This window comes from Chiloscyllium punctatum, chromosome 15, assembly GCF_047496795.1.
Source record: "Chiloscyllium punctatum isolate Juve2018m chromosome 15, sChiPun1.3, whole genome shotgun sequence".
NCBI classification, from domain to species: Eukaryota; Metazoa; Chordata; class Chondrichthyes; order Orectolobiformes; family Hemiscylliidae; genus Chiloscyllium; species Chiloscyllium punctatum.
This window is the reverse complement of record NC_092753.1, coordinates 66,183,290-66,209,859: the sequence shown is the minus strand read 5'-3', so window position 1 is coordinate 66,209,859 and position 26,570 is coordinate 66,183,290. Positions and strand designations below refer to the sequence as shown.

The following is a 26,570-nucleotide window of genomic DNA, read 5'->3' as shown; positions in this document are numbered from 1 at the left end:
TTTTAATTTGGCAAAGGCAAACTGCTGCCACTGCCCTGTACCTGTTGAAGCCTTTTTATGAACAGCTCATCTAGTCCTCTACCATCTCTGATAAGCGTACCAAAATAATTCCAAAAACAGATCGCATGTTATTAACATTTTCAATAGAAACAGTTTCATAAAATTTGACCAACCTGCAATCCGGGAACCTGATCCATGAAATGACAGCAATGAGGACCCCCTTTGTTTCTTCAAACTTCTTTTTTTCAGGAATGTTCATTACAATGTTGGCAGAAACTGTGTGGTCCAAATTTGCGATTCTGGTGTCATATCCATGATTTAAATTGTGTGAAACTTGCATAATGTTATTTCAACATGTTTGCATGCAGAAGAGCATGGTTGCATGCACCCATATCAGTAGTGAATTCCATGTGGTGTTGATAGGCTGCATAATAGGCCGCTATCTTGGAGAAAGCCAAGTAAACCAGTGTAGCTGTAGTAAATCAGTGCTCGGCAATCCAGTTTGATCAGAAAATGTGTCTGTAGAGTCACTTAACTTTACAATGTGGTTTATGGTCAGAAGCATCAAACAATTGAAAAAAGATAAACCAGTTATAGACCAAATACAAAAGACTATGTACAGCAATTCTAGCGAGTCAATAATTATTGAATAGTAGTTCATGTTAATGGCAATTGCAGAGCCAACAGATCTGTAATGAAACATCATCACAAGTTTGCTCCAATCTATTTACTGTGATCCAGAGACATTGTGCATGGATCCATTATCTTTACCCTGTGTCAACACAGATTTCATTCGCAATGTGGAATCATTACTTTGATGGAAAGTAAAGCAAAGATGTGTGAATGAAATTTTCTGAAACTATATTCTTTCTTTTCAGGCTCAAACAAATGAGGATAGTCGTAATATAACTCTGGATGGAGTACCACATCAATGGTAAGCTTCATTTTTAATAGGCTTACAATTTTCACATGAGGACTTAATTGGCAATATTTATTTTCAGTTTCCTCCCATCATGTATAAGCCTATTTATCTGCACTTAGATTAAATTCGATTATACTTTGGCCCGATTTTGACATAATTACTTTGCTTCCATATTCTGTTCATACCAATGTTGTGTTAATATGAGCTTGATAAGCTAGTTAATGATGCATCACAAGACCTGGAACAAGTGAACTTCTAACTAACTTTCCTTCCAAAGGACAAACAATCATTCTCTATCAAATGCAGCTGAATGATTCTACTCTTATATTATTGATATTCAGTTGAAATATTGTGTCAAATTTGGACTCCTTAGCCTACAAATTTTTTTGAATCATTAGTGGAATTTGAGCATTGCTGGTAAGGCTTATCCCTAATTATCACTGAGAAGGGTAGATGGCTATTTTTGGGTACCACCCCATGCAGGATACCTGTCCTGCACTTTTATACAATGATCCAAGCACCATCAGTTATTGGGCTTCTGATCCCATTCACATAGAAAAGGAGCAGGCAGGAAGGTGAGTTATGGAAGCAGAGGTTTATATTTCAGGGATAGGCCCAGAGAAGCAAATAATATTGACTAGCAATGAGCTACCAAATCAGGATTTGAATTTGGGAATCAAGTTGACAAATCACATCTTCTGCCAGCTCTATTTTCAAAGGTAAGTAACTTACAGAAAGCTGCAGCCAAAATAGTAAGGAATCCTCATGGCATGTCACTGTTGCCATAGGGTCTCAGACAGGCATTTAGTCCTTGGTTTGCATTTGAAAATGACCAAACTTCTGCTTCAGCTATAGATAAAGGATACATATTGTTTCCCTTCTCAAAATCACTTTTGGTACAGTCTGAAATAAAAAGAGCAATTGCTGGAGGAACTCAGCAAGTCTGGAAGCATTTATGGAGAGAAAGCAGAGCTAACGTTTCAAGCCCCTAAGGGTCACTGGAGCGGAAATGTTAACTCTGCTTTCTGTCCACAGATGCTGCAAAGTCTGCTGAGTTTCTCCAGCAATTTCTATTTTTATTTCAGATTTCCAGAATCCACTATCACTTGCATTATGCCAGGCAGAAATATGTGTGTGACTACAGCTTTCTTACCATTTGGAAGACACAAACTAAACCCTGGGAAACTGACCAATTTGTGATGCCTATTTTCAAACAGGTAAAAGTGAGGACTGCAGATGCTGGAAACCAGAGTTTAGGTCAGAGTGGTGCTGGAAAAGCACAGCAGGTCAGGCAGCATCCGAGGAGCAGGAAAATCGATGTTTCGGGCAAAAGCCCTTCATCAGGAATAGATGAAGGGCTTTTGCCCGAAATGTCGATTTTCCTGCTCCTCGGATGCTGCTTGACCTGCTGTGCTTTTCTAGCACCACTCTGATCTAAACCCCACTATTTTCAAACAGGTGTTGATTATAGAAGAGATTTCACAGGTATGAATTTATTTAAATGCTGGAATCATTCAAAGTTTGAAAATGTTAGAGTCATGTATGTACTACATGAAGCTCTCAAGTTCTTATATTTCTGGAAAGTTTTAGCTTTAAGCCACTACCATGTCTTAAGATCGATAGATGTATGAATAGGCAGGGAATAGAGAGATACGGACTGTGTAAATGCAAATGGTTTCTACTTTAGAAAAGCGCAGTCTTGGTGCGTCAAAGGGCCTGTTCTTGTGCTATAGTATTCTTTGTTATACCTGGAAAGAATGCCCAATTGTCTATTTTTCATTCTGTGGGTCAATACTCTTGGTATAAGTACATATTGTCTTCACGCACCGAAGTCAACGAAGATGTGGGAAATGATTGGAGATAAAGAAAACTTTTGTGAACAGAAGTGATAATTTGATTGTCCAGCTTTTCAAGAAAAGTGCAAGTCTTCTGCTGTAATTTGTCCTCCTGTTTAATTAACAGTAAACTTGCTAGACAAACTTAACTGAGTTTTATTTATACAGTGAGACCCTATCAATACCTGTGCAAGAGAACCAGCTGGATGATAGCAGAAGCAACAAGCAAGTGGCAAATTCCAGCTATGATGTTTCTACATTTAGTGCTGGCGTAGCTGCCTCATCGCGACTTGTATTGGGTACTGTGCACAACAACAATAATGCTGGTCCCTTTCTAACCAGTCATGAAGTCAACAAACTTGACGACTTACCTGATCAAACTTACGAAAGTGATGGAGAGCTGGATGAAACTGAAAATACACTCATTGATGAGGAGTCCACTGGTTCCTCAGTATGTACCTCATCAGTAAGTTCAAATCTGTGATCTTTTGAAGATCTATTTTTACATAGGCCTGATACTCAGTAAAGTTAACTTAAGTATGAATTTGACACTCAAACATCAAATCAGAATTTGCTTTGGGTCGAGATGAATGTTTTCTGGTGTAGAAGAATGCATGTTTATTTTGGTATAATAATTATAAGATGGTGTGACAGTTTTGACTTAGTTTGCTTTTACTTAGTCTCTGTTCACCTTCCAATCTTTGTACGTATCACTAACACAAGAACACGAATGGACTGTACAGCTAATCAATGTTCCTCTGCTATTCACTATGATCATAGCTGATCTTTGGCTTCAACTCCACTTCTCACCTGCTCTCCAGATCCCTTGGTCCACAGGAAACCAAAATCTGTCTCTCCCAGCCTTGACTTTAGTCAAAATAAAGCATTCACACCTGAAGAGACAGCAGGAATGCCAATGTCAACTACATGCTTCCCCTAAGCGAGAGAGACACTTTACTTCAGGGAATGAAGTTAGGTGCCAGAACCATAGAAATGGTCCTGTATGGGTACAATGCAAGGTTGATGCGAGGTCAGGTCCTATGACTTAAAGTTCATTTAGGTGAGGTGGTCCTCAACACATATGGATCACCTGAAAGCTGCTGCCTCCCAAACTGGACAGGAGCAAAACATACTTGGCCCTTCAGAATAACCAGAAAGGCCTGTTTGAAACTGTGTGGGTTCTCCTGTTCTGTCCAGTGTCAAGATGGATGCAACCTTGATACAGTTAGCACCAGAGGAAGAGGAAACTCTCCTTAGATGCTCCAGTGCAAGAGGTGGGTACGGTCCACTACACACTACCAATGTCAGAATCTGAGTCAGAGGAACCAGACCTAGGGTGAAAATATTGCAGGAAAATCAACAAGAGAAAGACCAGGCCTACATACCTGGACTTGGGGTGGGAGATGGTGGTTGGAGGGAAGTGGTGATTGGAACCAGGTGAGATCCTTGATTGAGGCTGCTTACCTGGCCCAATCAGGAAGCCCTGGCTGACCAATATACATAGGGGATTCAGAATCTCCTCACTTCAGGGATTGATTCCGAGCTGGCTAGCAACAGCCAGTATCCTGTGCACATGTAAATAAAGAGTAACTTGGTGATGGGATACTTGCCTCCATTCAGTAATTTCAACATCTCTTTCAAGTAGGGAATTCCAGAGATTCACGATCCTCTGAAGAAATTTTTCCTCATCTCAGTCCTAAATGATATGTTGTTTATCCTGAAACTGTGATCGTGTTTCAAAGTCCCCTACCAGAGGACCTGACCTGTGTATCTGCTCTGTGAAGCCCCTTCGTGAGCCTCACCTGTTTCATTGAACTCACCCGTCCTAGGAGAATTCTCTAATCTAATAAACCTTAGTATACTGCCTCCAGTGAAAGTATATCCTTCCATGTTAAGACTAAATCTGCACTCAGTATTTCAGATGGAGTCTTACCAAAGTCTTTGTAGAATTTTAGCAATATTGCCTGTAGTGCTAACCTCTTGCAGTTTCCTACTCCTTGCTGTGCATTTGTGCTAACTTTGTGTTTCTTACATGAGCAAATCCAAATCTCTGAGCATCAACACTTGCAAGTTTCATATCTTTTTTTTAAAATAAAGTCTACTTTTCTAATCTTGCAGCCCAGTAACATCACATTTGCACACATTGTACTCCCTTGCCAACTTATTACGCTCTCACCAAACCTGTCTACGTCTCTTTGAAGCCTCTCTGTGTAATCTTCACATTCCTGTGTATTTCCACCGAGCTTTGTGTTGTCAGCAAATTTAGATGCATTATTCTGTTTCTCTTGGTCTAAATCATTGATACATATTATAAATAGCTGAGGTTCCAGTATCAATCCTTGCAGCAATTCATTGGATGCTATCTGGCAATTTAAAAATGTCCCACTGATCATTTCAGTTTGCTTTCTGCCTTTTTAGCCAATCCTTTATCCATGCTAATATATATTACCTATAACTGCATGAGCCGATATCTTTCCACACCTTAGCAACACCGTATTGAATTCTTTTGGAAATCCAAGTATACTGTTATGACCATGGCTGATGTTATTACCCTGCTAGTCAGACCCCAGGCTGCAATCTGGCCTGATTAGATTTTTTGTTTCTCTCTTTTGCTTTTAATAAGGTGACCTTTTACTGAAACATAATCATGCAATGCTGCAGAATCAATTTTACCAATAAATCAGAAATTTATGGCTCAAAAGATATTAAGATAAAATAGAGTAAAGCAAGCTAATTATGTATAATAGAAATTTTAAGATTTTAAAACATAGCAAAATACAATCTCGTGATTCCCAAAAACACACTCACTAGAGTGAATTCCCTATTCTTTCAAATCTATACAGCTTAGTTTAACCGTGATTTCACTTATCTATCTTGAGATCTGATACCCTCGATAAGGATCATTATAGATCTTAATCAAAGTTAATCTGTCCTAGCTATGAATGTTTCCACTAAGCCTGCAAAGATTCCAGAGTCTTTAGTTGAAAAGTTTAATGAACTACACTGCTTATTTTATTCTCTTGTTAGTTCTCCCAATGTAAGCTAAACATTTTTACTGTCCACAAAATCTCTCTCTAATACTGTTTTAAAATAAATCATCATGGCCTACTTACAAATCAATAATGAAACTTTTTCAGACACACACAAACCCATATGTCACTTGTTAAAAATTCACAAATCTAAAGTAACTAGTATTAAGATATGTATAAATCATACACCTTATAATCTCAGGATTGAATATACTGTATTTGATCTAGCCTTTCCATTCTCAAAACCTCTAATAAATTTAGAGTCATAAGAGATGTACAGTACGGAAACAGACCCTTCAGTCCAACCTGTCCATGCCGACCAGATATCCCAACCCAATCTAGTCCCACCTGCCACCACCCAGCCCATATCCCTCCAAACCCTTCCTATTCATATACCCATCAAGATGCCTTTTAATGTTGCAATGGTACTAGTTTCCACCACTTTCTCTGGCAGCTCATTCCATACACATACCACCCTCTGTGAAAAAGTTGCCCCTGAGTCTCTTTTATATCTTTCCCCTCACCCTAAACCTATGCCCTCTAGTTCTGGACTCCCCTACCCCAGGGAAAAGATTTTGTCTATTTATCCATCCATTCCCTTCATAATCTTGTAAACCTCTATAAGGTCACCCCTCAGCCTCCAACGCTGCAGGGAAAACAGCCCCAACCTGTTCAGCCTCTCCCTGTAGCTCAGATCCTCCAATCCTGGCAACATCCTTGTAAATCTTTTCTGAACCCTTTCAAGTTTCACAACATCTTTCCAATAGGAAGGAGACCAGAATTGCATGCAATATCCCAACAGTGGCCTATCCAATATCCTGTACAGCCGCAACATGACATCCCAACTCCTGTACTCAATACTCTGACCAATAAAGGAACGCATACCAAATGCCTCCTTCACTATCCTATCTACCTGTGACTCCACTTTCAAGGAGCAATGAACCTGCACTCCAAGGTTTCTGTTCAGTAACACTCCCTAAGGTTTGCTAAGATTTGCTTTCCCAAAATGCAGCACCTCGCATTTATCTGAATTAAACTCTATCTGCCACTTCTCAGCCCATTGGCCCATCTGATCAAGATACCATTGTAATCTAAGGTAAGCACCTTCGCTGTCCATTACACCTCCAATTTTGGTGTCCTCTGCAAACTTACTAACTATACCTCTTATGCTCACACCCAAATCATTTACTGTTTATAAATGACGAAAAGTAGTGGAGCCAGCACCGATGCTTGTGGCATTGTCAAAGATGTTAGACAGGCTTTTAGGGAGCTAGATTGGAAGCTCAGAGTTAGAACGAACAGAGTTGTTGTCTCTGGTTTGTTACCCGTGCCACGTGATAGAGAGTCGAGGAATAGGGAGAGAGAAGAGTTAAATGCGTGGCTACAGGGATGGTGCAGGAGGGAGGGATTTCGGTACTTGGATAACTGGGGTTCTTTCTGGGGAAGGTGGGACCTCTATAGACAGGATGGTCTGCACCTGAACCTGAGGGGCACCAGTATCCTTGGGGGGAGGTTTGCTAGTGCTCTTGGGGGGGGTTTAAACTAACTCTGCAGGGGCATGGGAACCCAGACTGTAGCTTTAGGGTGCAGGACCTGGAGTGTAGGGAGGTTAGGAATATGGCATCAATCTTAAAGGATGGTGCCTGTAAACAGAAGAGTGGCTTGAAGTGTGTATACTTTAATGCCAGAAGTATACGAAATAAGGTAGGTGAACTTGCAGCGTGGGTTGGTACCTGGGACTTCGATGTTGTGGCTATTACGGAGACATGGCTAGATCAGGGACAGGATTGGCTGTTGCAGGTTCCAGGGTTTAAATGTTTTAGTGGGGTCAGAGGTGGGGGTAAAAGAGGGGGGGGTGTGGCTTTGCTTGTCAAAGATAGTATTACAGCGGTGGAAAGGAAGATGGATGAAGATTTGCCATCTGAGGTAGTTTGGGTTGAGGTTAGGAATAGGAGAGGTGAGGTCACCCTGTTAGGAGTCTTTTACAGGCCTCCTAATAGTCCTAGAATTGTTGAAGAAAGGATTGCGAAGATGATTCAGGAGAAGAGTGACAGTAATAGGGTGATTGTTATGGGAGACTTTAACTTTCCTGATATTGATTGGGAAAGCTATAGCTCAAGTTCGTTAGATGGGTCAGTGTTTGTGCAATGTGTGCAGGAGAGTTTCCTGACAGTAGATAAGCCAACAAGAGGTGAGGCCATACTGGATTTGGTTCTGGGTAACGAACCAGGCCAGGTATTAGAACTAGAGGTAGGTGAGCACTTTGGGGACAGTGACCACAATTCGGTGATTTTTAGTCTAGTGATGGAGAGGGATAAGTGTGTACTACAGGGCAAGAGTTATAGCTGGGGGCAGGGAAATTATGATGCGTTGAGGCATGACTTAGGATGTGTGGATTGGAAAAGTAGATTCCAAGGCAAGAGCGTAATTGATATGTGGAACTTGTTCAAGGAGCAACTATTGAGTGTCCTTGATAAGTACGTACCTATCAGGCAGGGAGGAAAGGGTCGTGTGAGGGAGCCGTGGTTTAATAAGGAGTTGGAATCCCTTGTTAAATGGAAGAGGGCGGCCTTTGTAAAGATGAGGCGTGAAGGTTCAATAGGGGCGATTGAGAGTTATAAGGTAGCCCGGAAGGACCTGAAGAGAGAGCTAAGAGCAGCAAGGAGGGGACATGAAAGGTCCTTAGTTGGTAGGATTAGGGAAAACCCTAAGGCTTTCTATAGGTATGTTAGGAATAAAAGAATGACTAGGGAAGGAATAGGTCCAATCAAGGATAGTAATGGGAAGTTGCGTGTGGAGGCTGAAGAGATTGGGGAGGCGCTGAATGAATACTTTTCGTCAGTATTCACTCAGGAACAGGACATTGTTGTCGATATGAATACTGAGGCACGAATAAGTAGAATGGATGGCTTTGAGATATGTAGAGAAGAGGTGTTGGAAATTCTGGCAAGGGTGAAAATAGATAAGTCCCCTGGGCCTGATGGCATTTATCCTAGGATTCTCTGGGAAGCAAGGGAGGAGATTGCAGAGCCATTGGCCTTGATTTTTGTGTCCTCTTTGTCGACAGGAGTAGTGCCAGAGGACTGGAGGCTAGCAAACGTGGTTCCCTTGTTCAAGAAGGGGAGTAGGGATAATCCTAGTAACTATAGGCCAGTGAGTCTCACTTCTGTTGTGGGCAAAGTCTTAGAGAGAATTGTAAGGGATAGGATTTATGCACATCTGGATAAGAATGATGTGATCAAGGATAGTCAGCATGGTTTTGTGAAGGGCAGGTCGTGCCTCACAAACCTTATTGAATTCTTTGAGAAGGTGACGAAGGAGGTAGATGAGGGGAAAGCAGTAGATGTGGTATATATGTATTTTAGTAAGGCGTTTGATAAGGTCCCCCATGGTAGGCTACTGCAGAAAATACAGAGATATGGCATTGAGGGTGAGTTGGAGGTTTGGATTAGGAATTGGCTCTCTGGAAGAAGACAGAGGGTAGTAGTTGATGGCAAAGGTTCATCTTGGAGTGCCGTCACTAGCGGTGTTCCGCAAGGATCTGTTTTGGGACCATTGCTGTTTGTCATTTTTATAAATGACCTGGAGGAAGGGTTAGAAGGTTGGGTGAGCAAGTTTGCAGATGATACGAAAGTCGGAGGAGTTGTAGACAGTGAGGAAGGATATGGCAGGTTACAGCGGGATATAGAGAAGCTGCAGAGCTGGGCAGAAAGGTGGCAAATGGAGTTCAATGTAGCTAAGTGTGAAGTGATTCACTTTGGTAAGAGTAATAAAAAGATGGATTACTGGGCTAATGGTAGACTACTTGGTAGTGTGGAAGAGCAGCGGGATCTTGGTGTCCATGTACACAGATCTCTGAAAGTTGCCACCCAGGTAAATAGTGCAGTGAAGAAGGCATATGGCGTACTGGCTTTTATTGGTAGAGGAATTGAGTTCCGGAGTCCTGAGGTCATGCTGCAGTTGTATAAGACTCTGGTGCGGCCGCATCTGGAATATTGTGTGCAGTTTTGGTCGCCATACTAAAGGAAGAATGTGGAGGCACTGGAACGGGTGCAGAGGAAGTTTACCAGGATGTTGCCTGGTATGGTAGGAAGATCCTATGAGGAAAGGCTGAGGCACTTGGGGTTGTTTTCTTTGGAGAAAAGAAGGTTTAGGGGTGATTTGATAGAGGTGTACAAGATGATTAGGGGGTTAGATAGGGTTGACAGTGAGAACCTTTTTCCACGTATGGAGTCAGCTATTACAAGGGGGCATACCTTTAAATTAAGGGGGGGTAGATATAGGACTGATGTTAGGGGTAGGTTCTTCACTCAGCGAGTCGTAAGTTCATGGAATGCCCTGCCAGTAGCAGTGGTGGACTCTCCCTCTTTATGGGTATTTAAGCGGGCATTGGATAGGTATATGGAGGATAGTGGGTTAGTGTAGGTTAGGTGGGCTTTGATCGGCGCAACATCGAGGGCCGAAGGGCCTGTACTGCGCTGTATTCTTCTATGTTCTATGATTTCCTGATTGTAAATCTGAATTGATTTTGTCTGATTATACCATGATTTCTCAATACATTGTTAAGACTTCCTTAATAATTGATTCCACAGCTTTGCTAGGGGACTCGGCAGTAGATTTTTTTTTGACAATATGGCAACAGGTTCAATTATTCCAATACTGATTTATTGAGAGAAGTTAAGCTATTTGATTTTCCCTTACAGGATTTATGTTCATCCTCATCAGTAGGTGATGGAACCATTAATATACAAGAGCACCTATGGCAAAATGTGAAAGAGAAATCGGAAATGAGGCAAAAGTTACTTGTCTTACAAAATGAAAACCAAGTAAGCCTTTTACAAGAGATTAGTAATCTGTAGTTCATCCAATCCTGCCAAAGTGCGATTATAATTTCTTAAAACAGACATAGGCATGTGTGTTGGAAAATTACCACGAACAGATAATTTTGCACATATAATACTGCCTGCTGTTGATGTAGAGGAATTTGTGACTTTAACAAAATATTTTATTTCAGCGTCTGTTTTATTTGTTGCAAACTTTTACAGGCTCTTTTGAGGAATTTAGACCAATTAATAACCAAGCTTCGGGAAGAGCAGCAACAAAGGACCCATGCAGAAAACCAGTATTCAAGACTTCAAGAACATTATCAGCTAGAAATATCTAGGTTTGTCTCAATGTGGAATATGCAGAGTGTATGTCACGTAATCAAGATATAGAGTACATTGGCTCGGATTATGTGGTCAGTGAAGAAATTATGCTGCTTCCGTTGACACCTAAGAAAGCTGCTATGAAGAGTTCCAACGAACTCTGTTCACATTTCCCAGTATTAATTTTACTCTAGTGCCCACTAAAGGGCATCTTTGAAATCTACCGACTGTAATATTATCAAGCAGGTAAGCAGACAATCATTTTGAAAAAATTTTGCAGACAACAAACAAGCAGATGTTATCATTCACTGCATATACGTTTGCAGAAGGTGAAATAATGATTGGGACATATGTATAGGATCAAGTTAAATTTGAAATGTCACTTTTTTTTCAAAAGTTCATTAATTTATAATTTTCTAAAAATAAATGGAATGGAAAAATTTGCATCCATAAATATAACATTATTTTTTTTCTGGGTCCAGAAGGGTTGTTCAATCATTTTCACTTGGCAAGACATTTACAAATTCTCTCTTTTAAACCCCAATCAATGAAACTTAGCATTTTCAAAGAATTTTGCAATGATAATAGAGTAAAAATATGGAACTTTTTGTCAAGTGAGTCTGGATCGATTTCTATCCATGAGAACGTCAACATTCTATTCGGTGGAGGAGTGTGGAATCACCTGAGAGCAGCTTCTGAATCTGCGCGTTCCCTATGTGCTAACATAAGTTACTGTCAGCTTTACAGACTAATGACAGCATATGCTGACAGATTTGGTATGAATACAATGCAAAAACTGAGAGTACCTGTTGCAGTATCTAATTCTTGTTTCTGTCTTGCAAATGGCAAAATAAATGTAATGTAACCTAAATACTGTCTTCAAAGGAAATGTTAATATTCAGAGGATTTTGGGAGTCCCAGGGTCTTCCAGATACAAATCAAAGCAAACTAGCATGCGGGTTACAGCTGTTAAGTAGTATGTTCATCTTTATTACAGAGCTGGTTTACAAAAGTAATAGAGTCTTGCTGCTTATGGGAGACCACATCTGCACATATTTCTTCAAATTTAGTCTCCTTTCCAAAGGAAGAATATAGCTGTCTCAGAAGGGCAACAATAGGCTTAACTAGATTCTTGGGATGCGAGAGATGTCTGAAATGTCAGAACAAAAAGAATTCTCATAAATAGAATCATATGTCTAGATCTTTGTTCCCCAGAAAGCAGTGAGACAGGGCTGTTGGCTATTTTTAAGCAGACAGAGATGGGATTTGGATGAACAGAAGAGTCAAAGGTTATCAGGAGTAGCTCAGAGAGTGGAGTTTACGCCAGAAGCCAATCAGCCATGATCATACCAATTGGTGAAATCGGTATGAGGGGTGAAATATTCTTGCTCCTAATTTGCATGTTTGTATTTAGATATTTAAATTGAAATAAAAACTCAACAGTAATGGATAAAAAGTCAAGTAGGCTTAATGGGCCTTACAGTCAATGTCTCCTCGTTTCCCCTAAGTTATATTAACATTTTTACTGGTGTCCTTCAGAGTGAACCAGCAACTTCAGAGCAAGGATGAAGAAATAAAGAAAATTGCAGCTCAATTTGCAAATGATAGGTAAGATCACTGCCAAAGTAGCAAACACAAAGTTAGCGCTTAAGCAAAATGGCTCCATAGCCTGTAAAAGTGAAGGATAAATCTGAAGGAAATGCAGCATTCATCAGTTCTCAGACAAGAAAATGCACTACAGCCAATGAGATCAGGGTTAATGTTTCAATTTATATTTGGGAAAAACTAGTGGGGATTTCCAGTTCAGCCTGTGTCCCCTAAGCTAATGTCAAAAGGTTATCTTCCGTTCTTGGTCATACAACAGGGAATTACCAAGACTTTCGCTGGAATCAGTTCCCTAAGGAGATACTAAATGAGTTTTTTCAATCAGTATTTACTGTGGAAAAGGGCAAGGAAGGCATGGAATGTAGGGAAATAGATGGTGACATCTTGAAAAATGTCCATATTACAGAGGAGGAAGTGCTGGATGTCTTGAAACGCATAAAGGTGGATAAATCTCCAGGACCTGATCAGGTGTACCTAGGTGGGCGGCACAGTGGCACAGTGGTTAGCACTGCTGCCTCACAGCGCCAGAGACCCTGGTTCAATTCCCGCTTCAGGCGACTGACTGTGTGGAGTTTGCACATTCTCCCCATGTCTGCATGGGTTTCCTCCGGGTGCTCCAGTTTCCTCCCACAGTCGAAAAATGTGCAGGTTAAATGAATTGGCCATGCTAAATTGCCCGTAGTGTTAGGTGCAGGGGTAAATGTAGGGGGATGGGTCTGGATGGGTACGCTTCGGCGGGTCGGTGTGGACTTGTTGGGCCGAAGGGCCTGTTTCCACACTGTAAGTAATCTAATCTAATCTAAACTCTGTGGGAGACTAGGGAAGTGATTGCTGGGCCTCTTACTGAAATATTTGTATCATCGATAGTGACAGGTGAGGTGCCGGAAGACTGGAGGTTGGCTAACGTGGTGCCACTGTTTAAGAAAGGTGGTAAGGATAAGCCAAGGGACTATACATCAGTGAGCCTGACATCGGTGGTGGACAAGTAGTTGGAGGGAATCCTGAGGGACAGGATGTACATGTATTTGGAAAGGCAAAGACTGATTAGGGATATTCAGCATGGTTTTGTGCGTGGGAAATCATGTCTCACAAACTTGATTGAGTTTTTTGAAGAAGTAACAAAGAGAATTGATGAGGGCAGAGCGGTAGATGTGATCTGTATGGACTTCAGTAAGGTGTTTGGCAAGGTTCCCCATGGTAGACTGGTTAGCAAGGTTAGATCTCACGGAATGCAGGGAGAACTAGCCATTTGGATATAGAACTAGCTCAAAGGTAGAAGACAGAGGGTGGTGGTGGAGGGTTGTTTTTCACATTGGAAGCCTGCGACCAGTGGAGTGCCACAAGGGTCGGTGCTGGGTCCACTTCTTTTCGTCATTTATATAAATGATTTGGATGTGAGCATAAGAGATATAGTTTGTAATTTTGCAGATGACACCAAAATTGGAGGTGTAGTGGACAGCGAAGAAGTTACCTCAGATTACAACGGGATCTTGATCAGATGGGCCAATGGGCTGAGAAGTGCCAGATGGAGTTGAATTCAGATAAATGTGAGATGTTGCATTTTGGGAAAGCAAATCTTAGCAAACCTTACTTAATGGTAAGGTCCTAGGAAGTGTTACTGAACAAAGAGACCTTGTTCATAGTTCCTTGAAAGTGGAGACACAGGTAGATAGGATAGTGAAGAAGGCATTTGGTATGCTTTCCTTTATTGGTCAGAGTATTGAGTACAGGAGTTGGGAGGTCATGTCTATTGGAAAGATATTGTGAAACTTGAAAGGGTTCAGAAAAGATTTACAAGGATGTTGCCAGGGTTGGAGGATTTGAGCTATAGGGAGAGGCTGAACAGGCTGGGGTTGTTTTCCCTGGAGCATTGGAGGCTGAGGGGTGACCTTTATAGAGGTTTACAAAATTATGAGGGGAATGGATAGGATGAATAGACAAAGTATTTTCCCTGGGTTGGGGGAGTCCAGAACTAGACGGCATAGTCTTAGTGTGAGCTGGGAAAGATAAAAGGGACCTATTCACACCTTTTCACACAGAGGGTGGTACGTGTATGGAATGAGCTGCCAGAGGAAGTGGTGGAGGCTGGTACAATTGCAACATTTAAAAGGCATCTAGATGGGTATATGAATAGGAAGGGTTTGGAGGGATATGGGCCGGGTGCTGGCAGGTGGGACTAGATTGGGTTGGGATATCTGGTCAGCATGAAGGGTCTGTTTCCATGCTGTACATCTCTGACTGTATAACTAATAGATGGGAAAGTACTAAATGCTAAGGAAACGATTAGATTAGATTCCCTACAGTATGGAAATGGGCCCTTCCCAACAAGTCCACACCAACCCTCCAAAGACTAACCCACCCAGACCCATTCTCCTACCTATATTTTCCCCTGACTAATGCACCTAACACTATGGGCAATTTATCATGGCCAATTCACCTGACCTGCATATCTTTGGATTGTGCGAGGAAGCCAGAGCACCAAACCCACACAGACACTGGGAGAGTGTGCAAACTCCATGCAGACAGTCACCCGAGGCAGGAATCTAACCCAGGTCCCCAGCGCTGTGAGGCAGCAATGCTAGGCACTATGCTGTCCTAAGGAATCAGTAGATGAAGGAACTTGACATCTACTATATAGTGTAAAGCGATGCAGAGAAGTGATAAAAGAAAATGGTGAAGGAGTAAGCAAATTCAAAACAGAAGTTTCTAAATGAAATCACCAACGAGAAACAAATGTGTTTTAGAACAAAAAAGGGGACAGTAACATAATGTTAAGCAGGAAATTGTAGATACTGTCATCGTAATCTTAAAGAAATTAGACCCTTTACACTCGAGTAACAGGGGACCATACTTCTCAGCTCATTTCTTTAACATTTTCCTGATGTAAGGCAGATATATGGTCTGCATGAAATATGGGTTGGCAGTTGTGATCGACGTTAGCACTAACAACAAAGCTAAAAGCAGGCATGTGGGGCTAACTTTTATCAGAAGTCAGCTAAGTGTCAATTTTGCTGAGTCCCATGCAGTGATTTGATCTCTGAGCCCTAGTAAAATTTCTCTCAATATTTCCGAAACTTGCCTCCTGATTCAAACAGTACACCTCTGTGCTGCCCTACTCATCATACCTCTTAATGGAGGTGCATGTCCTTAGCACTGAATATGAATGATTTTTATTGTCATGTGTATTTTACAGTAAGAATACAATTTAATACAGTGAATAGCTTTCATTTGTCACCATGGTTTGGTGCCATTTTGAATACTTTAAGAATGGGGGGGCGGGGGGGAAAGGAAAGGAAAGATGTTGCTTAAAGAGAGTCTATCAGTCCTGAGCCATCTTATCACCATCAATGATGCCTGCACTGCCATCCTTCCTCCACTTGCCAGGCTGTCCTGGGATTCCCTGCGGCAGTGCCCTAATTAAAGTGCAGTTGCAAGCCTGGTAAAACGCTGTCACTCGGAGCCACCCTGCACACTTGGTTCATCTGAAGATTGGCCCCACTAATGGTGGCCGGTTGCGAGTTGGCATCTCGAATTTCCAGCAAGGATTCTGGTGGACTAGGTGCTGCAGAGGAGGGCTATTATTTTCCTCAGGTTCCTCAGGACCTGTGGAGGACATTGTGCCATCAGATCCTGCTCCCTCTCAATTTTCGCCATTAAATGATCGCTTACTGCAACCATGTATGAACTTACTGGACTGATAGCTTCACTATCATCAGAATGTAGATCTATAGAATAAAATCCCAACTATTATTTTCTGAACTACTTAAATTATTATTTTCTTTCATAGTAGATATTTTGTCCTGTTCACAATACCAAACATAACTGTAATTCACACGCCAACTAAAGCTGCTGCTTGGGAAAAATGCTCAAAATCAAATCCAAACATGTTATCAAGTCATACTATCTTCTAAAAATAAATAAATATTTTAAAAGCAGTCATAATGAATATCCTGGAGTAGTATTAAAGGCTGATTTTAGGTGGCTATTAGAAACCTCTTGGGTTTAACTTGCAAGGAATTGAAATATCAAGTGAACATTTTTCATTAAATTATTGTCAGCTCCTGCATATTAGTTCAAATATTTAAGAGCTCTCTTGACCTTCCTATGCAGGTTATTGTGGAATAAAGACAAAGCAAAACTAGAAGATGTAACTGCAAAAAACATTGCAAAGTTGGTAGAGGCAACAAAGCGAGCAATAGCTGCTGAGGTAAGTGTTATTGATAATCTCAGCATAGATACGAAATTGCTCGAATTATTGGATAATTTGTGAATTTTGTATGTGGTTTAACACCGTTGGAATATATTTTAATTTCTGAAAGCTGTTTGATTTTTTCTTCAGCCATTAAAATGAGTTATTTTGTATTTAAATTTGATTTTGTTGTGCAGTTACCATGTGGGTTTTTTTACATAAGAATGTAAATAGATATCCGAAAGAAAAAGGTGTCAAGATTAAAAGCATGGAGTTCGGGAATTCTTAAACCATCAGTTGATGACACTATAAGCATGTTTTACAGTACATTAAGTGGAGTTGGAGGTCAAAAAGTTGTTTAAAATGGTTCAGTAATTTAAGAATCAGTCATACAAATGAAATGGTTTTCACCACAAAAAAAAAGCACTGGGTTCTAGAGTCCTTTACCCTCAGATTATCCTGAGTTAGAATGTTTGATGCTGCACTAAAATGAATGCAGTATGTTGTCAGACTGAGATTCCGTTGTGATATCGAGGCATGTAGAGCAGCATTAGGTGATAGTTTGTGTGGCAGTTCTGTCAGGCCAAGTTGCACAATCAAGAATTCCATCCCATAATAGTTGCAAATCACAGCTAGTTCCTGCACTGAGCTTGATAGAGGTTTTGTTTGGAGTTTTTTCAAATGCACAATGGTATTTCAGCATTACAAGTTTTGTGTCATTGCATTCACACAGGAAATGATCTTAAGCTCTGTCAAATGTTTCAATTACACATTCATCAGTATTCAGTCCCAGCTAGAGTTATTTATTACATAGCAAACAAAAATAATGACTTCTGTAGCCTTTGGGTACTGAGCTCAATTCTCTTATTCCAGTTTTATTCCAGGTGAGATCTCCAGTGCGAAAATAATATTATTGCTATCTTTTGTGTTTCTCTTGAATTATCTGATCAATATTGGTATGAGTTCTGTTGGATTTGGTGGCAGCTACTTAACAACGAAACTAAAATGTATGAGAAGTAATTCAACTCTATCAGGTCTCTCTACCTTCCTGTTCGTCTTTAACTTAACATGCATAATGTTATAATCATTGCTTTCCTCCTTTAATATGGACCTTCTGAAATAGTTTGACACCTGTTGTGCCTCCATGTAGTAATGAATTTTGAATATCTGCTGAAATATCATGAAAAAAGAAGCTTTAACCAATGCATTGCAAATGGTAGATTCCATTTTATGGTGAAAACATTAAATCTCGTACTTGACTTCAACATAATTCATTAGGATTTTGTTATATAGTACATGTAAATGCCTCTTGTGTCAATTTAATGTTTGTTACAGATTTTGTTCTTGGAGTGCCGTAGGGATAATGGCCTATTCCAGTTGCAACAGGCTGAACAAGACTGTTCAGTTCGGCTAAGGACAGCAGAAGAAAATCTGACAGAGTGAGTCCACCTCCAATAGATGTGGTGTAAATAAATGTACAATTTATATGTTGTTCAAGGTTGCATGTTATGATTATCAATAACCCTGTGTTCTTGTGCTGTATATTTCACTATAAATAGCTGAACTCGGTGACATTGAGGAAGCTATCCTTCCTCCAAATTGGGTAGAAATTTGCCAATGAGTGTCTACTGCAAATTGCTGTTCTTCAATACAGGAACATATGGCTACTGCAGCTGACATTGGCACTTGCTGATCTCTGAACATATGTTCTTAATCACTTCAATCTTTAGATGCTAAGTGCTGAATATTCCCAACCCTGGATGATATGAGCAATGGTGAGTCAGTTGGGAAAATAATGCAACGTCAGAAAAATTAGATTTTTGGTATTGAGGTTAATAGTTAGATTTCCACCCAAGATTTGATTGGCAAGACGGGAATCTTGCTAATGAGTGATTAAAGTCCGATTTGCAAGCAGTTGCATATTATTACCTATTCTCGCTTCATTTATATGCATTTTGCACATGCCTGATTGAGTGCAGCTCCAAAAACATTCAAGAACTTGGCATCATCCAGGACAAAGCAGTCCTCTTGATTGGCATCATATCCACAAGCATCAACTCCCTCCACCACTAGTACTCAATAACAAGATACACTGCAGACATTCTCAAAAGATCCTTGGACAACACCTTCCAAACCATGGTCACTTCCATCTAGAAGGACAAGAATTTGGAAACATATCATTGTTCCTTTGCTGTCACTGGGTCAAAATCCTGTAATTCCTTCCTTAATGGCATTGTGGGTCAACTTACAGCAGGTGGACTGCAGCAGTTTAAGAAGGCAGCTCACCAACACCACCTCAAGGGCAAGTAGAGACAGGCAGTAAATGCTGGCCCAGCCAGTGATGCCCATGCAAGAATAATGAGCAAGTTTGCTATTCTCCCTTCTGGTGTGGAGAAACTAGATGGTGAGAATTACCAGTGTGGAATTCAAAGCAAGCACCTTGTGGTTCCAGCTTGACACTTGCTCCTCTGGGCATCTGTCTTTGCCAACAGTCTCAAGCATATCAGGGCATGCTTCTTGGGTAGCAACCACCTGCAATCATTCAACGGATGTTGTCATCTGACATTCACCAGCCTCACTACATCATTGTGGTATATCTTCAACTCACTTGCAATACAGTTATCCACTTCAGTGCTTCCCCTTTGGAGCACATTGACTAATTGCACTGTAATGCTGTTGTAGGCCCCTTTGCACTCAGTAACAGGTAGCCATCTCAAAGGGCATTGGAATGTTCTTCACTTGCTCTCTTCACACTCACATTGTGACTACTTGGATGCTCACACCATTCCACCTTACCTTGTCTTGCCCTGTGCCTTAGAGCAAACTTAAGCCAGGCAGCATTGTCATGTCAGCCATCAGTGATCAGTCAGGGTGGATGAACATGCAGAAATCCATGCTGCAATGTTACACATTCAGCATTTGCTGAGTTTATGTGGCAAATACACACGCCCATTTAAAAGATGACCATGTCTGAAAGACTGAAGGGATTAGTCACGTCAAGGAGTCTGTCATCAGTCGGGGGTACGGGCACTGTAAATTAAGTACATTATCTGATATTAGTCAAGGGGCTTTTATGTGGTCAATCAGACACTTGGGACAGTCAAGGTGAGAGGTTCTGTATCATTACAATCTGGGAAATGGACCACAGTCATCTTGAACAATGACAAAATGTTACAATACTCTGGGTGTTAAGGAATGAATAGTGCTCCCTTAGACAGGGTTCAAGCATGGTATAGTGTCAAGGGCAAATAGTCTATATAGCTTGAATTGATATAGCTGAAGTTACATTAATCGTCTGACAAATGTAGAGTGGATTACATTTACAGCTTTGAGCTCCTATTTCCAAGGAAGATTTTAGTCTGCCACCTGTGTGCCTTCAGAAGCTTCTCTTTTGGTAATTAGATTAGATTAGATTACTTACAGTGTGGAAACAGGCCCTTCGGCCCAACAAGTCCACACCGCCCCGCCGAAGCGTAACCCACCCATACCCCTACATCTACATCTACATCTACATTTACCGCTTACCTAACACTACGGGCAATTTAGCATGGCCAATTCACCTGGCCTGCACATCTTTGGACTGTGGGAGGAAACCGGAGCACCCGGAGGAAACCCACGCAGACACGGGGAGAACGTGCAAACTCCACACAGTCAGTCGCCTGAGGCGGGAATTGAACCCGGGTCTCAGGCGCTGTGAGGCAGCAGTGCTAACCACTGTGCCACCACTACATACTAATGAGCTATTTGTGGCTGGCAGCGATTTATCCAGTGCACACCTGGCTTTGAAATATGGCACCAGGAGTGGAAGTCTTGGCAGTAACAAGTATCTCTGCTGCTGGTGATTGCAAGGCAGCATGATAGTGGCAGCATAGATGTGTGTGAATGAATACATAATGAGGTCAGCAGTGGGGAATTGCTTGCAATAACTTGTTCGAGTTCGTGGAGAGAAGGAAACTCCATGAAGCACCCCAAAATTAACAAAGATAATTTTTGCCCTGTGATTGAATAGGAAAATCACAGATATTAAATTTTAAGTTTACAATTGGTTCCCTGACCTAGTCTGAAAGTTAGTATTCAGTCAGAAAGTCCTATCTTATTTGAGAATTCTTTTGTGCTGCTGAGTTCTCCCTAAATATTTCACTTGCAGGCAGCTTTCAAGTGGAGAAGTTGTTTTGTGTTTATTCATTTAATAAACAAAAAAGCCCCCAAGCTATATATCTCAGAACCAAAAAAAAGCAAGGGGAAATACCCTTTTTTTTAAAATGATTACCTTTTGCATATAGTTTACTGTTTATTATGAATTGCGGGACTTTTGCTTGATCCTTGGAGAACACTTGTATGGAACTAAAGTCTTTATCTGCTAGCAGGGCGCACAAAAGCAAGATATTCAGTATCTGCTATATAAGGACCAGTGATTTATCTTCTCTGAGTAATGTTTAATTTAGAAAGATAACCCCTTTTCTACAGTCAATCTCCATCGCTTCTAAGTCCTGCTTTAATGTTAGTGTCCTTTCATCTACTATCATTTATAAAATCTCCATTTATTTCACATTGCCATTTTTACTTTTATCCTCTAAGAATACATTCTCATTTATGACTGAAGGTTTAGAGTCATAGAGTTGGACAGCACAGAAACAGACCCTTCAGTCCAACTTGTCTATGCCAACCAGATGTCCTAAATTAATCTAGTCTCATTTAAGCCTTCATTTTAGCTATTTTTATATTTTAGTTTATTTTATCTATTAGACTTTTGCATTCTTTCTATTTTAGTCTTTAATTCATCTACTTATATATTTAATATTTTTAGCCCTAACTTTATCAGATGTATATTTTGTTTTTTCCCATATACACCTCAACTTTTTGTACTGTATGCATCTCATTATTTCTCTTTAAAATATATTTGGTCCTTTTTAACCAACTTTACAACCAGTATATATTTTTTTTACAGCTTTATCAATTCTTCTACTTGTTTACAAACGTTTGTGTACCAAAACGCTAAACCTTTGTCTTTGCCTACTCCAATTTTAACACTTTTTTTGTTACTCACAAATGGGATATGGATATCGCTGACTGCCCATCCCTAGTTGTCTTTGAGAAGGTGTCAGTGAGCTGCCTGTTTGAACCACTGCAGTCCATGTCCAGTAGGTAGAGGTACATTTGTGTTAGTTTTTTTTTAACCAGTGAACATTATCTCGCATCTTTTTCCATTGAATTTAATGTGATATCAATCCTGCTCTACCAACCTATTTTTTCCACCTGAATTTGAATTTATTTACAGTAATCTTTAAAGTTAATCTTACTGTACAGTTAGAAAGCCTTCAAGGTTCCGCATGGCAGACTAATTAGTAAAGTTAGGTCACATGGGATTCAGGGTGAGCTAGCCAATTGGATACATAATTGGCTTAACAGCAGGAAACAAAGGGGTGGTGGAGGTTGCTTTTCGGACTGGAGGCCTGTCACCAGCAGTGTTCCACAGGGATCAGTTCTGGGTCCTCTTTTGTTTGTCATTTAGGTAAATGATTTGGATGAGAATATAAAAGGCATGGCTAGTAGGTTTGCAGACGATGCAAAAATTGGTTGCACAGTCGACTGAAGAAGGGTTTCTGAGACTATAAAGAGATCTTGATTAAAAAGATCAATGGTCTGAAAAATGGCAGATGGAGTTCAATCTGGATAAACGTGAGGTATTGCATTTTGATACAACAAATGGTAGAGCTTTTATAATTAATGGTGGGGCCTTGCATAATGTAATAGAACAGATGGACTTGGGGGTGCAGGTCCATAATTCTTTGAGGTTTGCAACATAGGCAGAGTGATTAAAAAGGCATTTGGCATGACGTCATGTTGAGATTGTACAAGACATTGTGAGGCCTCTTCTGGAATACTGTGTCCAGATCTGGTCGGCCAGTTATGGGAATGATATTATGAAGATGGAGAAGGTTCAGAAGAGATTTAACAGGATGTTGCCGGATATGAAAAGCTTGTATTATAAAGAAAGGCCGGATAGGCTAATACTTTTTTTCACTGGATTGTAGGAGGTTGAGAAGCGAGTTGAAAGAAGTTTATAAAATATTGAGAGGTATAGATAGTTAATGATAGTTGTTTTTTCCCTAGGATGGGGGATTTAAAGACTACAGGGCACATTTTTACACAGAGGGTGGTTTGTGTGTGGAATGAACTTTCTGAGGTAGTGGTGAATGTGGGTACAATTTCAATGTTTAAAAGACATTAGGATAGGTCAATGAATAGGAAAGGTTTGGAGGGATATGGGTCAGGAGCAGGCAGGTGGGACTATTTAGTGGGCGGCACGGTGGCACAGTGGTTAGCACTGCTGCCTCACAGCGCCTGAGACCCGGGTTCAATTCCCGCCTCAGGCGACTGACTGTGGAGTTTGCACGTTCTCCCCGTGTCTGCGTGGGTTTCCTCTGGGTGCTCTGGTTTCCTCCCACAGTCCAAAGATGTGCAGGTCAGGTGAATTGGCCATACTAAATTGCCTGTAGTGTTAGGTAAGGGGTAAATGTAGGGGTATGGGTGGGTTGCGCTTCGGCAGGTCAGTGTGGACTTGTTGGGCCAAAGGGCCTGTTTCCACACTGTAATGTAATCTAATCTAAATTTTAGTTTGAGATTATGTGCGGCATGAACTCGTTGAACCGAAGGGTCTGTTTCCATGCTGTATGACTAAGAGGTAGAAATCGAAACATTAGTTCTAGCACTGATAGTTGGAGAGTTCCCCAGATTATGTCACTCCAGTCTGTGAAACTGTCTATTAATTCATAAATGTACGTGCGACATTTGATGGTTGGCAAGCAATTGTAGCTGATATAAGAAGCAAAATAGATTTTACAAAGGTGAAGGCTTTTTCATTATTGCTTAACATTTATTCTATGTAACTTGTTTTTATCAATGATGATCTTACATCTTATTAAATTCTTTTAAAAGCCCAATAGTACTGCAAGTAATACCCCTCCCAATAAACTTAATTGTTTCAAATTTACAACATGCCTGTTAAATTTAGGGGCAGCACAGTGGCTCAGTGGTTAGCCCTGCTGCCTCTCACTGTGACGGACGCAAGTTCGATTTTAGCCTCACATATTCCCTGTGTCTGTGTGGGTTTCTTCAGGGTGCTCTGGTTTCCTCCCACAGTCCAAAGATTAGGTGAATTGGCCATGCTAAATTGTTCATAGTGTTCAGGTATGTGTAGGTTAGGTGCATTAGTTAAGAGAAATGTAAAGTAAATGGGTAGGGGAATGGGTCTGGATAGGATACTGTTTGGAAGGTCGGTGTGAATTTGTTGGGCCAAATGGCCTGTTTCCACACTGTCTGGATTCTATGAAGTACTCCTACTAATTGCTGTTTTAAAGTGAGTATTAAATTTATCCCATTCGTAGCCTAGCCTCTATTACTCTTAGTTTGCACATATTGTAGTTATATAGTTTAATGCTTTCTCCACCTTTTGAACATGCAATATTTGCTGAATCTTGAACAGAAATGATATCTGGACAATACCCTCCATCAAGTCGAAATGATATAAAATGCAAATGTAGTTCGTTATCTCACCAAGAGAAACCTACTTTGACTTTGCAAAAGCAGTTCAAGATGCATTGCTTCTTCATAACTAACAAAAACATTATACCGTTGTATTACAGGAATCCTGAGTCTGCTCACTTACGTGCGACATTTGATGGTTGGCAAGCAATTGTAGCTGATATAAGAAACAAAATTGATTTTACAAAGGTGAAGATTTTTTCATACCAATTTATTATAAAGTGATGACTTCAGTCCAGTGTCAGTTTTTGTCTGATTATCAGACTTGTCTGTTGTCAAGTTCCTTTAGGAATTATTTGATATGTGTGTTACTAGATTAAATGTGTTATACAAAGGTAAGTCAGTGTTATAACTTGAATAAATGAAACTCCCAAGACCATGATTTGAAAAAGTACAGCATATGCTGAAAAGAATGTAGTCAGTAGTAAAAATATGAAACAATAGTGGGCGGCACGGTGGCACAGTGGTTAGCACTGCTGCCTCACAGCGCCAGAGACCCGGGTTCAATTCTTGCCTCAGGCGACTCTCTGTGTGGAGTTTGCACATTCTGCGTGGGTTTCCTCCGGGTGCTCCGGTTTCCTCCCACAGTCCAAAGATGTGCAGGTCAGGTGAATTGGCCATGCTAAATTGCCCGTAGTGTTTGGTAAGGGGTAGATGTAGGGGTATGGGTGGGTTGCGCTTCGGCGGGGCGGTGTGGACTTGTTGGGCCGAAGGGCCTGTTTCCACACTGTCAGTCATCTAATCTAATCTAATCTAATACCGGCAACACCTGAATACAGAGAAGTATTTGATCAGAAGAAAGTTTCTGTATGTAGAAATTTGCATAAACTCTTTTGTAAAGTGGATGAGATGAAAGGACACTAATGTTAGGGCAAGAGGCCACAAGTATTTCACTTTGAGAATAATGTGGGGTTATACAACCAAAGATTGTCATAGTTTAGAAGCAGAAGATGGCTGTTGTGTTTATCCAGATTTCTCCTAACTAATGCACCTAACCACATATACCTGAACACTATGAACAATTTAGCATGGCCAATTCACCTAATCTTTGGACTGTGGGAGGAAACCAGATTTGAAATTTGTGTTAGTGTTACAAACGGGTGAGGTTTTTAAACCACTGTCAGGTGATTACAATATATTTTATCAAACAGTGTCTCCAAAAATGTGGAGTACAGAAAAATCTGGGAGGTCTTGTGCATGAAATACAAAAAGCTAGCATGCAGGTGCAAAAAATGATTAAAAGGCAAACAGAATTTTGCTTACACAATACTGGGTGTTGTTGAGGCCACAGGTGGAATGCCACATACAGTTTTGAACCTAGAACTAAGAAAGATTATACTGCATTGGAGACTGTTCAAAAGGGATTCACTAGGCTGATCCCTGAGATAGAGGGGTTGACTTATCAAAAATAGCTAAACCAATTGAAAGTTTTAAAGAATGAGGTGCGATTCTATAGAAACAGACAAGATTCAGAGGGGCTTGACAGGGTTGAAGTTGAGAAGATGTTTCCACTAGTGAGGGAATCCCAAACTAGGAGAATTAGTTACAGAATAAGGGGGCACTCATTTAAAACTGAGATATGAAGGATTTTAGTCTCCCAGTAAGTAGTAAATGTCTGAATTCTCGACCCCAGACAGTTGTGCAGTTAGATTGTTAAAAGTATATAAAGAGGAAGTAAATCTAATTTTGAAATATCGGGAAGTTGAGGGCTATTCTGAGCTTGTATGAAAGAGAAGTGAGGCCTGGGCAGATCAGCCATGATGTTATCTAATGGTGGGGTGGGCCTGAGCAACTGAGTGGCCAATCCTTACGTTCTTATCTCACTTCAATTGAAATTTATGTCAAAATGAAGAAGTCAGGAGGCTTCTTTGAGTGCACGTAAGTTAGATTTTATTACTTGCTACCCCCAAAAAAAGACCTGACATCAAAGCATAAACACTGGTAGTTAACTTACCAAGAGGGGAAGGGGTGTCCAGTATAGACAGGAATAGAAAGGCAGTTCCACTTTAAAGTTTTTAGAGTCCTTGAGCTGTCAGAATGAGCTGAGCCCCAAATATTTAGTTACTGTTTTGTTTCTTCTGCAGTGGTAAAGTTTGCAAGCCTGGAGTTCTGAGTGAACAGTTGTTTTGTTCCAAGCAGCTTTTTGTCCCATTTACCTGCACTTGATCCATAGTCTACTAAGCCCTGACGTTTTAAGTGCTTGTGCAGATGCTTAAATGTTGTGTGAGTACTGCCTCCATCATCCTCTCAGGCATCACATCCCACATTTCCACTATCGTATGGGTAAAAATATTTTTC

General features: G+C 40.7%; 1 protein-coding gene across 6 annotated transcripts in view; it reads left to right on the top strand.

Annotated features, from left to right (window-relative positions):
• The window catches only part of LOC140486350 (E3 ubiquitin-protein ligase DZIP3-like), a 157,186-nt gene that overhangs the window by 83,872 nt on the left and 46,744 nt on the right, over positions 1 to 26,570 (top strand). For 5 of the 6 annotated variants that reach the window (XM_072585360.1, XM_072585361.1, XM_072585356.1 and 2 more), the window contains 8 exons: positions 879 to 934; positions 2,926 to 3,223; positions 10,490 to 10,612; positions 10,832 to 10,950; positions 12,473 to 12,541; positions 16,649 to 16,745; positions 18,063 to 18,166; positions 24,374 to 24,461. In XM_072585360.1, coding sequence (XP_072441461.1) covers positions 879 to 934; positions 2,926 to 3,223; positions 10,490 to 10,612; positions 10,832 to 10,950; positions 12,473 to 12,541; positions 16,649 to 16,745; positions 18,063 to 18,166; positions 24,374 to 24,461 — 954 coding nt within the window. The remainder of the gene's footprint in view (positions 1 to 878; positions 935 to 2,925; positions 3,224 to 10,489; positions 10,613 to 10,831; positions 10,951 to 12,472; positions 12,542 to 16,648; positions 16,746 to 18,062; positions 18,167 to 24,373; positions 24,462 to 26,570) is intronic. The other variant, XM_072585359.1, reaches the window with a different exon arrangement.